Raw genomic sequence first — 11,034 nt, 5'->3', positions numbered from 1 at the left:
TCGAGTTATATTTTTTTATTTTGGAATTTTCGAATCACCTTCCTTTTATATTATATTAATAATTGTTAGTTATTTGTTACCTTAACCTCGATGTTATGGTTTACTGCTGGCAGTGGAGTAAAAAAGAAAAACCAGTACAAATAATTTACCATTTCCTTAGTTTTTTCTCAACAAAAAAAGACCCCCAGTTTTTGTAAATATGTTTACTTGGACTTATTTTTAGTTTTCGCTGCTGCTTCGGAACTAAACAGTTTCGTTAATTTTTTAGCAAGATATAGAACGACGACCAATGAGACAATTCCCACAGCCGCCAGAGATTGGATGTTTTCAGCTTTGAAATAACTTTGAAGTGGACCCAAAAAGTCGTTTCTGAAAGACATGAGAATTAATTGTTAGTGATTGCGACCTCTCTTTAAATAATATTTCGTGGGATTAAAATCGATCTTCTTAAGCCAGGGGCTGTTTTACCCGGGGTCCGTATTGATTATCAGTGTTTATATACAAATTAATGATTACTTTATGGATAATTTACAAAGGTTATGATTTGCATTGATATTTTGAATCGTTGTGTAAAATCAAATTTGGCGTGGAGTGTTCTCGCAACCTTTCACCGGGGCTAGAAACTCATTAATTGTTTAGTTAAATATATTACAATTATTGAAATTAGTTTGAACTCGTATTAATTATATATTCATCTTGGCTCACTTACTAAAGACATGCATGAGTCTCTCACAAATCCCTATAAAACGGTCATAATCGGACTTTCAGTTTAATATTCGATCGATGAAGATGTGCAAGAGCAGTTGGAGTGCTGAGAAATAACTTACACGGCGCTCGGTATCTCCGGCACTGGCTGCGGATGGCTCTGTGTGAGATATCCCTTCTCAGCGAACTGGACAAAGGCTTCCGGCGTGTACTGCTTGGCCATGTACCTGTACATTTTGCCCTGCCTCAAGCTGGAAGAGTTGGGGTATTATAAAACAATTTGTTGTTGTAATTTGTACAATTTGTTTTGTACTCACAAAATAAAAGCAGGGGATTCCAAGGCACCTAGTCTCTTAGCCGTGGAGATGCCAGACTCCAAGCTGTTCATCCGAGCGATGTTCAGCTTTCGCTTGAGCTTTCCGCCCACGGACTCCCAGACGGCATAGAGTCGCTGACAGACGGTACACTCGGCGGAATAGCTAGAAGTGGGTGTAGGTATATGTAGATACATACTTGGATGTTTTATGACGCTGCGCTTAGACACCGTCGACCTCAACTAATACATGACTAATATATGACTAATATAGCTTACAAGAAGACAAACCAGTCCCCGGTAGTTGCCCCCGTCGAGGCCTGTGTGAGATGCTCGAAGTTGTCATCGGATAGCTCTTTAACCGCTGGCTCGAGGTTGTCGTTGAAAAAGTCCAGTATCTCGTCCTCGTTCACCTCGCCGTGATAAAGGATGGGAATTCCGCGTCTGAAGAACACTAGTGCGGGCTCCTTGCTGGGATCGTAGATGGACACCAGGTTGCTGTCCACTGACTGGACAACTATGGCGGATAGGGTCTCCTTCAGTTGTGGATGTATCTTCGAGACCACATTTTCGTACTCCAAGCAGCGCTTGCAATTGTTTTTGTTGGTGTCTGCAAGTTACGTAGATGTATTAACCATAAATAGCCGGTGCATATACAAACATATCGATGCCCACGTAGGCTGGACTTTATTTAAAAGTATGTACATATGTATGTTTATGTACTTACTGAACAAAACCACAACGTTGCTTTCGCCGGTTAGGAGTTGAATCAACTCGGTGTCGTCCACACGCCGCAACTCCTGGGCAGACACATTACCCAAGCAAAGGCCTACGATAACTATGAATATTAACTGCAGCATTATGTTGCAGCAACAGGTGTCGCAGGTAGGAGAAATCTGATTTGATCACCAAAAAGCTGATCGGACTTGAAATGAGTATGACCGTGGCCTGGCCGCCTAAATATACCAACGGCTTTAAAATATACCAAGGGAAACTTAAGAAATACTCAAAATATACTGCATAAAAAGTAGTAACGGATTTTTATTTAAACTGAAATATTTATATTGAAATCTTACCCCACAATTAAATAAAAGCTGCCTCTCCACATACAAATAAGTTTATTTATGAGAAAGACTCTAACAAATAAATAATCAAGCTGTAATACAATTTTTAACAATACTCTATAAACTAATTTTGGTCCATTTCTTCTACGATCTCCTTCCTTCAAAATTCTCTATCGAATTTATTACAAAATCATACAGATCTTCGATTTGTTGCGCTAATTTATCTGAAAGAAAACATAATCAAAATATTTTTTCCGATCAAAGGAAGATCTTCAAAAACTTTACCCTTATCGGTTTCCACAAATTTACTTTCCATTCCGTCACCGTCACTTTCGCCGGACCCCGAAGACATCATATCTTCTTTGAAGAGGTTCTTCAGTTTTGGCACTACCAACAGCAAGAAAATCAAGCCAATGAACTTGACAATTTTCTTGAATATCAAGAGCTTTATCAAGATCTTTCCAAGCGTATACAGGTTGATCTTGGACTTTAGTTTTTCCAGAAACCAAGAGTCGTGCGAATAGGGCATTGGGGGAGCTGGCTTATAGAAAGGAGGAGGCGGTGGACCGTACTGGGGATAACCTAGAGGCGGTGCTCCATATTCAGGCGGAGGTGGCAGGTAATTGTTGTTTGGAGGCGGGTTATATTGATATCCATTGTTGGGCGGCGGCAGATACTCGGGTGCGGGCGTGGCAGGAGGAAGGTAGTTGTTGTTGGGCGGCGGATTATAGTTATAGGCTCCACTGTCATTGCCTATGTAATTTGAAAATATAAATAAAGGAAGTTAATTGATGTGAAATGTGTAATTTTAAGAACATTTATTAATTAATCCCGGAGAATTAAAGTTTATTTATAATTCAGAAAATTATTTTTCTGAGACTTGTCTTGGTTGTTAATGATCCTTTTATTAAATTATATATTAGGGAAACAGTCTTGGTCCTTTAGATATTTTGTATTGGTCCTTAGGACAACGATTTGCAGTATCATGTCTTATAAATGTCACATATTTTCTTATATAACCGTTATTATAACACATAAGCTCCGAAATAAGGGTTTATATCCGATTTTTGGGCCATAGATTGGCAGCAATGTATTTCTTAAATCCTTTTATAAATTCCACGCACCGAAATCCAATGAATTCGAGTTCTGGACATCCCCGGAATAGCTATCTGGCACCGCGGCACAAGCACAAATGCAGGAGGCGCATATGAGAACGGAAAGGTATGTATTCCGCATTTTGACGATCGCGGTAAGATATGAATTAAACGGTTCCTAAAAATACAATAAACGGTTTTCGTGCCGTCCCCGTGGCTTTATAAATTTCGACCAGAAAATATTTTGTTGCAAAGAAAATATCTGGCCGACGACGGATGTGTAAGTATGTGCAAGTATTTATAACTGCCATTGCGTTTTCCCCGTAGGGTCTTGAATCACTTGTGTATTCTTGCAAGAAATGTGGCTACCGACCGTCGGCTGCTCACGTGTGCTACTCAGTATTCATGGTACGTGCAGTTTTGCGTTCCGAGATTTCGAAAGAGAGGTAACAAAAAGTTCAATATAACTTTCACTAGGCAACTTTCAAAAAGGCTGGATTTAGCTACCGAAGCCTATATAGATATAGTATCTGTGAATGGGGTTTCGAGTTTTTGTCCACTTTATTTTGACAGTTTGTCAAAAACTTGTTTTGTGGGAAGAAGCGATTTGCATAACTGACACACATTTTAAACGGCTCATTAAGACACTTAACAGGTGCTGTTTAATGAGGTCTATTCATTGATTGTTCATAAAACTGTCTTATCTCTTTATTTTAAATCAATTTAAACCTATATTTCTAGGTATTATTACTCGGGCACTCATTCTGAACTCAATACTTTTTCATAAAATTCAGAATAATCTGAATATAGGCCAACTGAAGAAGCATTTTAAATTTTCTGTTAGGGATAACATTTAGCTTACACCAGTTTCATATATCCGTTACTTAACTTTCTGATAAAAGCCAAACTACATTATGGTTTAATCTGGCAATTTGTTGAAATAATATATATTTATAGAATCTCTTATAAAGTCTCACTTTTATAAACAATTTAGCAATATATTATAGGGAGTGTAAATTGAGTCCATAAAACGATTTCCTTTGACGGATATGCTCATAACATAAACCATTAATCGTTTACTTGGTTAATGGGCTAAAACATAGCTTGAATTTTAATTCCGGAATGCATTTATTCATATTTAATTATAGGAACACTAAAAAAAAACCCTGCCAATAAACTTTTAAATATAGTTAAAGTCAAACGACAAACTAAATTTGTTATACTTTGCCTTACTTTACTTACTATTTATAATTATCAATGAATACCTTCTCTTTTACTAGGACCAATTTCTCAATGTACAGTTTAAGTTAACTCTACCTTCATAAATCAAATTTTGAAAACTGCCGCCAAATGTTTAAATATATTCAAACTGCAAAAACGCCCATAGAAATAATACTGAAAACACGCAAAATATCCTAAATTTAGCCCCTAGCACCGCCACACTGCGCCTTTTGCCAATTAGTATTTACATTTTTCCAATTGGAGATAGCTGAGGAAAAGTCAATAAAATTGTTGCATCGCTGGGGAAACAGGAGCAACAAATGGAAGCAGCACAGGAAGACGGGCTCAGCACCGAACTATTGCTGGTCACCGCGAACGTGGGCAGCCTGTTCGAGGATGTGAGTGCGCGGAGAGAAGGGGCGTACATGTTTACGTACGGTACATACATACTGATGCGTAAATACGCATATTTATGTATGGACCCACTGACATAAATATGTATCTATGTTGCCCTGCTTGCAAACAAACTAAACCTAAATCGCCGATATTTGTGTTCTTGCAGCCGGAGAGGCTTCTACAGCTATGGCTCCACGAGTTCCTCGCAAAGGTCTCGCATCTCCAGCCCCGATTCCTGGCCCTGCACCTGCAGGAGGTGGGCGGGAAGACGTACGAAAAGTCCATGGAGTACGTCCAGGAGTTCATCAAATGCCTGTGCGATGACCCCGAAATGGGGGCGTACACCTGCATGCATATCTTCATGGACGAGGATTTCAAGTCGGCCGAGCATTTCACGGTGAGTGAAGAATCGTGTTTCTAGGTCACTTCGAAAACACCCAACGAGAATTTGTGTATCATCGGTTTCAGCATTTAAATAGGCTCTCTTGTGGTGTGTTGATGATTGTTCTAATGGGTCAATCAATAATATACCGAAATAGCCAGAGTATGTTAATATAATCGGTCTAACTTATGGGCATAAATAATGCATGTATCTATTTCATTCAAAGTTTGTGGGCAAAGGCATCAAGTCTTTGTTTACACATAAAAGATATTGCTATTAAAAGAATGGCATTCCGTTTCCTGTTGTTTTTTATTTTAAATAAATCTTAGGAATTCTTAGATTTACGCAAATCTTGAATTAGTTTTAGGTTTAGTATTTCTGTTTTGTGAAAGAAAAAAAGAGGAGGGTAACATGCCGAAGCCATACAAAGCCAAAGCTATTGCTCCATTACGTTCATAAGCGATATAACTACGAATATAATTGTATATTTTTCTCTATTTTTCCTTTTCAGGCCCTTGGAAGTCTCTATTTTGTCCATCAAGATGTGGCTTCATTAAAATTATGGAATTTCTTAACACACAGCTGGGAAGAAAGTCTTTCGGACATTAAGGATAAGCATATCTATTCCGGAAACATAGAAACCATAGCCACCAAAGAGAAATCAAAGTTCCCACAGCATTTCTTTCCCGAGGTGAGCTCCATACTCTTCAAGTTTTAACTCAGCATTGAAGATATTATTCTTGCAACTTCAGTGCAAATGGTCGCGAAAGGGATTTATGCGTACCCGTTGGGAAATCAATGGGACAGTTATCGATCTAGTCAACATACACTTATTCCATGATGCATCCAATTTGGCTGCCTGTGAAAACTTCCCATCTGTTTATTGCAAGACCAGGAGAAGAGCTCTAGTTCATACTATTGAAAGGTAAGAAGGTCTTGTAAAATCAGCTCAAGCTAATAATTAAGTGATGTATTCTAGGTTCCACCTGGACGAACAGAATGGCACGGTGCCATTTTTCCTCTTTGGGGATTTTAATTTTAGGTGTGACACTGAAGGGGTTGTGAAAGTAAGTTTGCCATCTTAACCGACCTGACAAGGAATGTAATCCAGAATTTCTCGACAGGAACTAACTCAGAACTTGACCGCTCATCGCGTTCAAAATACCAAGAATGAGAACGATAAGATCCACTATCGAAACTCAACTGGAAACAACGTACTTACCGTTGGCAAAAAAGAATTTAGTCATGCCGATCATCAGCTTAAGTTCAAAGAAGACTGGGTAAGAATATTAACCAAATTTAAGTTCTAAATTCTAAATACTCCTTCGTTTGTAGCTTAAGAAATTTGACAGAGAACTGGAGCCGCTTAAGGACGTCCTAGTCGAATATCCCATTCAGTTTATACCGTCGTATCCCTTCGAGGAGGATCCCGAAATGCCCACCGACTACATGTCCACCCGCTGTCCGGCCTGGTGCGATCGCATCCTGATGAGTCCCCAAGTCCATGAGATTATACGTAGCGACGAGTGGACCTACGGAATGATCGGTGAAGGTGTCTGCATGGGCGACCACAAGGTAACGTGATAACTAAACCATGTTTTTTCCTCCTTTGTTCAACTACAGAAGCAATCAGAAAGTACTTACAAATCTCGATTGTCTTCCACTTTGCACCACTTTTGAAAAATATTCTTGCTCTTCGCTCTATTAGAAGCTTCAATTTGTTTCCGAATGTCTTACTCGATCCAGGCTGTTTCTAATTCTGCTTCGACTCCTAACATAATTTGTTTCCCTTCGGCATGGTGTCGCTTAGTTCACTTTCAGTCCACGCTTACTATGACCACTCTCTTCTTATCAAACAAGCAACACTTGTCGGCTTCAGCTAAGCATGTTGTAAATATATAAATATAGTATCTCTGAGTAATATAAATTCCTTTGAAGTCGGTTGGGTCAATAAGGAAAACATACAAATACGTCAAGGGGAAAGTGATGATTGCTTTCCGAGCAGTTGGGAATTTTAGCATCCAAGCCAGCGATAACTTTTCTTCAAACTAGATTTCATATCCAGCTACTATCTACTTCAAACTATTAATAGATCTGCAAGGATATTTAAAGGCTTCGGGCTTCGAAGTTAGACTCACTTTCTACAGTTTACAGTTTGAAACCAACTAAGAAATAAATGAAAAGTCTAGGTTTACAATATATTTCAAATCTTCCATCGGTCTAATAATTATTATCTCTTCTTTTTTGTCATGTAGCCTGTTTACTTAACTGTCCGTCTTAAACCAAACAAAGGTACTTATAGATCTTGTGATTGCAACGACACGCATACTACTTACGCCAAAACAAACGAAATCTCAACATCACCATCACCACCACCACCGCCCGCAGTCAAACTGAATTATTATTGTCCCTATTCGAATAAGCTCTTTGAGGATATAGCCACCAGTTCCAAGCTGGAGGCCCGAAATATCTACAATTCCCTTAATATTAGTCATAACGAGGCTGAGGCTGCTGCTGCGGCTGCGGCGGAGACGACCAAAGCGAATTGCCCGAACTTCCCGAATATTAGTATTAACATAATTGACTCCGACAATATCTGCATGTGCCTATGCGCCCATCTCTCTAGCAATAATCTGCAGTTCGACGATAGTAACAATCGAACTGGCGAGGCCATCTGCCTCATGTGCCGAAACATAATCAAGAGGCAGCCGGTCGCCCACCGCTACAAGCTGATTTCCAAGCGTCTGATGCTCACGCAGGAGATCATTATTAACCGAATAGATACGCAGCATCTCAGCACGGACTCTGAGCGTCTGTACGAGGACCCGTACACGCCAGAGAGCACAGAGTCGCACTCGCCATATCCGGAGGTCACGAGCTCGTGCACCTCCACCTCGAGCAGTTCTCGCAGTCCCCTCGACGGTAGACTAATGCCGCACAACAGAATCTTGGAGAGTAGAGTGGGGGCATCTGAGGAGGCCACATCGCCGCCCGGCCCGGAGACGGGTGATGCTGAAATCAGGGAAAAGCCCTCTCGGGGAACGGTAACTCCTGGCCAGCTAAAGTCCCGGCTAGAGACACTGAAGCGCTTATCCATTAAAGACGAGAACGACAAAGGGGATGATAATGACGATGATGATGATGATGAGGAGGAGGAGGCGGGAGGAGTGTGTGATGTGGATCAAGTTGACACCCCAAACGCTGCTACTGCTCCGAGGCGCAGCTCTAAGCGCAATTCTAGTGTTATTCCTATGTGTTGTACCATTCACTAATTCCAGTTTTGTTGTTATTTTGATTTATATTTCGTCGTTAAGAGTATTAAGTAGTTTAAGGCTTGAATTATTTTAATTAATAATTAATTCATTTACCATAGACGCAGGATTCCCGTCTACATATCTGCATGCATACAAAAGGCGCGCGTATTTACCAAAAAACTTTGCTAGCCAATTTAAAATACTTTCTTTTTTTTTCTATGCGCCTTGCTTGTTATTTATAAAATAAATCCTAAGTTATGGAAATCTAATCTCTGCATCCTTTTCAAGTGCAATTTTCTTACAAAAATCAGCTGGCAGAAACATTAAAATAATGTTAAGTTGATATTTTTTGAGCTTCTAAATGTAAACTATTTTTGTGTAAATAGTTTAGAATTACTCGAATCTTATGTTGTCGCACTAGATGCTTTTTGAAAGTGTAATTTGTCGCTGCGATCATCTAAAAAAATTGAAACTTTACTTTGGTTCCTTTACCGTATTAAAATATTGTTTTGAATCTGTGTTTTAATTATGTATATTTTTTATTATGTGTTCGTCATTTTTAAGATAAAATAAATTACGTTTTTTACCTCACAACTTCTTCTTTTCTTTTCATTTGTTTCTTATTCTTTTTCAAGTGCCTTTCAGTTATATTTTGTATGAGCTTTAGTGCCCTATAACCCCTTAAATTCTGATCTCTGTTTTTCTTGTAGGCCCCGCTGACCCCATTGGTTGTTCCAAGCTGCCGGAGGGCTTGGCGAATTTGGTAAACCAGTCGCTGAATGACGACAGCCTGTGGATGGAGCAGTCCGTCGTGGACGATTCACATGCCAGCTCGTTGGCCAAGTCGCGCTATATACTGATCAAGCCAGCAGCCTCCACAACTAGTCCCAGGAAGCAGACCGCTGATGAGGAGGGGGCTGCGGCATTGGCGAGTGAGGAATGCAGGGAGGAGAGTGCCATGCTGCTGAAGGAAACAACCGTTTAGGGGAAGAGCTTCGGCTTCAATTAATGCTAAGCTGAGCCAATAACTTGTACCGTGTGGTTTTGTGTTTATGTACCTGTTATGTTTAACGCGTCCAAAACGAGCTATTTGTATTTAGTTGTCACACACCGCCAAGACACTGTTGTGAGAAAAGCTGTCGCAGTAATAAAATATACATACGTGGTAGTTGCATTTATTTCAGAAAAACGCTAAAAATAGAGATGATGAATTTTAAACCAGGCAATATTCAAACGCACTTCCACGCGCAAAGGACTACGGCTAAGCGACGACTATCTCTACTCGATGAGTTTTTTGGCTTTGAAATATCTGCGGAGGTACAGCACTTGCCACGTCGCCAGGCCCAGCAGGCAGCACATGCTGAAGATGCTGAAGAACAGGACGCGGCTGTTGGTTTTCTCTGTGGATACAACAAGGAACCCGATTAGATGGGATGCTAGACAGTAGTACTCCGCCTCATACCATTGGTATCGCGCATCTCCTCCTCCCGCTTGCGCATAAGTACGAAATCCCGCACAATGGAGTCCGAGAGGTCTTCCAATCGCTTAAGATCCACCTCCAAGGGCTTCAGCTTGCTGGCCTCGCCAATCTGTTTTTCAGGGAAAATACATGTATGTTAGAAACTCAAGATGACAGCCAAGGATTCATTGCTAAACTCACGCCTTCGTAGCTCTTGGTTTCCACACCCTTCTTAGTGTTCAGCGATACTTCCTGCGATATTCCGCGTTGATCTGAAGTTCGGATATGTTAAAGACTCTGATTGGCAGGTTAAAGCCCATGGAAAACTTACGTGCAGGCACTTTGGATATGAAGCATATCTCGTAGGCGTCGTACACCTCGGACATGAAGCTGAACTTGCCCTTGGTAATGTGCTCCTTCTGCGACAGGATGTGTCCCTTGGTGTCGCGAGCCTGAAACGCCAAAACACAGAGGTTTAACCACAAACGAACTCCTTTAAAATGTTTTAATTGTAGAAACCCACGATGTAGTCGATGATTTGGCCGGGCACGTCAGACACCTCGTATTCACCCATGACCAGTTGGTTCGCCTGGATGTCCTCCTTGAGGCACTTCTGCGTGTTTGGCGGCAGGTGGAACATAACGCCTTGGCTGGTCCAGGCGCAGGCCATCAGCAGGCATAGGAAAAACGCTGCCCTCGCCATTTCTCGAATTTAAATATAGTAAAATCTACGGCTGACAAAGATGAGGTGGCTATTAGAGCTGACACTATCTATAATGGAGATGTGCCTCTGATCGGCATCATCGTTTGTACTCAGTTTTCCCTGATGCAAGGCGGTCACACTGCTTTTGTGTTTGTTTAATTTACACTTACCCTGTGGAAAGTACTTTCTTGGTCACTTCCTAGATGTGCTGAATATAAACCGAACTCTATTTATAAAATATAAAACTGTAGTATTACCTAGAAGTTACAGTGACAATCAATAAAATTATTATATCGAAGTATCGATTTAATTCCAGGGATGCAACGCTGCCGGCGATTGTGGTATTAAGTGTTGTAAAAATACCACAATTTAAATAATTTATTAAAAATATGCTTTAAAGTGAAACTCTGCGCTTGGCACACTAGGTTATTGCTTATGAAAAC

The 11,034-nt window shown here is 40.4% G+C and overlaps 4 protein-coding genes across 7 annotated transcripts; 1 reads left to right on the top strand and 3 right to left on the bottom strand.

Moving 5' to 3' along the window:
* Positions 1-188: 188 nt before the first annotated feature.
* On the bottom strand, positions 189-1,944 carry LOC108073500 (thioredoxin domain-containing protein). The gene is made up of 5 exons (XM_017165167.2): positions 1,746-1,944; positions 1,298-1,628; positions 1,023-1,184; positions 828-956; positions 189-369 (listed from the first exon to the last, which is right to left on the bottom strand). The coding sequence occupies exons 1-5, from the start codon at positions 1,876-1,878 to the stop codon at positions 204-206; spliced, it is 921 nt and encodes a 306-aa protein (XP_017020656.1). The 5' UTR covers positions 1,879-1,944; the 3' UTR covers positions 189-203.
* A 217-nt stretch (positions 1,945-2,161) lies between these two features.
* Positions 2,162-6,481, bottom strand: LOC108073413 (uncharacterized). Of its 2 annotated transcripts, none has more exons than XM_070287513.1 (3): positions 6,398-6,481; positions 2,368-2,835; positions 2,162-2,306 (listed from the first exon to the last, which is right to left on the bottom strand). In XM_070287513.1, the coding sequence occupies exons 1-3, from the start codon at positions 6,429-6,431 to the stop codon at positions 2,227-2,229; spliced, it is 582 nt and encodes a 193-aa protein (XP_070143614.1). In that variant the 5' UTR covers positions 6,432-6,481; the 3' UTR covers positions 2,162-2,226. The 2 variants fall into 2 exon arrangements, with proteins under 2 accessions (XP_070143614.1, XP_017020507.1); XM_017165018.3 differs by lacking the exon at positions 6,398-6,481 and adding an exon at positions 3,207-4,094.
* On the top strand, positions 3,540-9,597 carry 5PtaseI (inositol polyphosphate-5-phosphatase A). 3 transcript variants are annotated; one of them, XM_017165015.3, is made up of 10 exons: positions 3,540-3,622; positions 4,602-4,795; positions 4,960-5,190; positions 5,687-5,866; positions 5,928-6,100; positions 6,155-6,242; positions 6,300-6,455; positions 6,511-6,750; positions 7,431-8,433; positions 9,140-9,597. In XM_017165015.3, exons 2-10 carry the CDS (start codon positions 4,718-4,720, stop codon positions 9,412-9,414), a joined length of 2,424 nt encoding a protein of 807 aa, XP_017020504.1. In that variant the 5' UTR covers positions 3,540-3,622; positions 4,602-4,717; the 3' UTR covers positions 9,415-9,597. The 3 variants fall into 3 exon arrangements, with proteins under 3 accessions (XP_017020504.1, XP_017020502.1, XP_017020503.1); XM_017165013.3 differs by lacking the exon at positions 3,540-3,622 and having other exon boundaries at positions 4,615-4,795; positions 7,431-7,467; XM_017165014.3 differs by lacking the exons at positions 3,540-3,622; positions 7,431-8,433 and having other exon boundaries at positions 4,622-4,795; positions 9,140-9,346.
* Positions 9,589-10,662, bottom strand: bai (Transmembrane emp24 domain-containing protein bai). The gene is made up of 5 exons (XM_017165019.3): positions 10,412-10,662; positions 10,220-10,340; positions 10,090-10,160; positions 9,892-10,018; positions 9,589-9,829 (listed from the first exon to the last, which is right to left on the bottom strand). The coding sequence occupies exons 1-5, from the start codon at positions 10,589-10,591 to the stop codon at positions 9,708-9,710; spliced, it is 621 nt and encodes a 206-aa protein (XP_017020508.1). The 5' UTR covers positions 10,592-10,662; the 3' UTR covers positions 9,589-9,707.
* Positions 10,663-11,034: the final 372 nt, after the last annotated feature.

This window comes from Drosophila kikkawai, chromosome 3R, assembly GCF_030179895.1.
Source record: "Drosophila kikkawai strain 14028-0561.14 chromosome 3R, DkikHiC1v2, whole genome shotgun sequence".
Classification (NCBI taxonomy): Eukaryota; Metazoa; Arthropoda; class Insecta; order Diptera; family Drosophilidae; genus Drosophila; species Drosophila kikkawai.
This window is presented reverse-complemented; position numbering and strand designations above follow the sequence as displayed.

Coding starts and splice junctions, on each gene's coding strand:
- LOC108073500 (XM_017165167.2), bottom strand. CDS start 1,878: ATGCTGCAGTTAATATTCATAGTTATCGTAGGCCTTTGCTTGGGTAAT. Junction 1,629..1,745: donor CAACGTTGTGGTTTTGTTCA/GTAAGTACATAA, acceptor CGTAACTTGCAG/ACACCAACAAAAACAATTGC. Junction 957..1,022: donor GAATCCCCTGCTTTTATTTT/GTGAGTACAAAA, acceptor CAACTCTTCCAG/CTTGAGGCAGGGCAAAATGT.
- LOC108073413 (XM_017165018.3), bottom strand. CDS start 3,318: ATGCGGAATACATACCTTTCCGTTCTCATATGCGCCTCCTGCATTTGT. Junction 2,836..3,206: donor CTCGAATTCATTGGATTTCG/GTGCGTGGAATT, acceptor CAAATTACATAG/GCAATGACAGTGGAGCCTAT. Junction 2,307..2,367: donor ATTTGTGGAAACCGATAAGG/GTAAAGTTTTTG, acceptor GTTTTCTTTCAG/ATAAATTAGCGCAACAAATC.
- 5PtaseI (XM_017165015.3), top strand. CDS start 4,718: ATGGAAGCAGCACAGGAAGACGGGCTCAGCACCGAACTATTGCTGGTC. Junction 4,796..4,959: donor TGGGCAGCCTGTTCGAGGAT/GTGAGTGCGCGG, acceptor GTGTTCTTGCAG/CCGGAGAGGCTTCTACAGCT. Junction 6,456..6,510: donor TTAAGTTCAAAGAAGACTGG/GTAAGAATATTA, acceptor CTTCGTTTGTAG/CTTAAGAAATTTGACAGAGA.
- bai (XM_017165019.3), bottom strand. CDS start 10,591: ATGGCGAGGGCAGCGTTTTTCCTATGCCTGCTGATGGCCTGCGCCTGG. Junction 10,341..10,411: donor GCCAAATCATCGACTACATC/GTGGGTTTCTAC, acceptor TTGGCGTTTCAG/GCTCGCGACACCAAGGGACA. Junction 10,019..10,089: donor AAACCAAGAGCTACGAAGGC/GTGAGTTTAGCA, acceptor CCTGAAAAACAG/ATTGGCGAGGCCAGCAAGCT.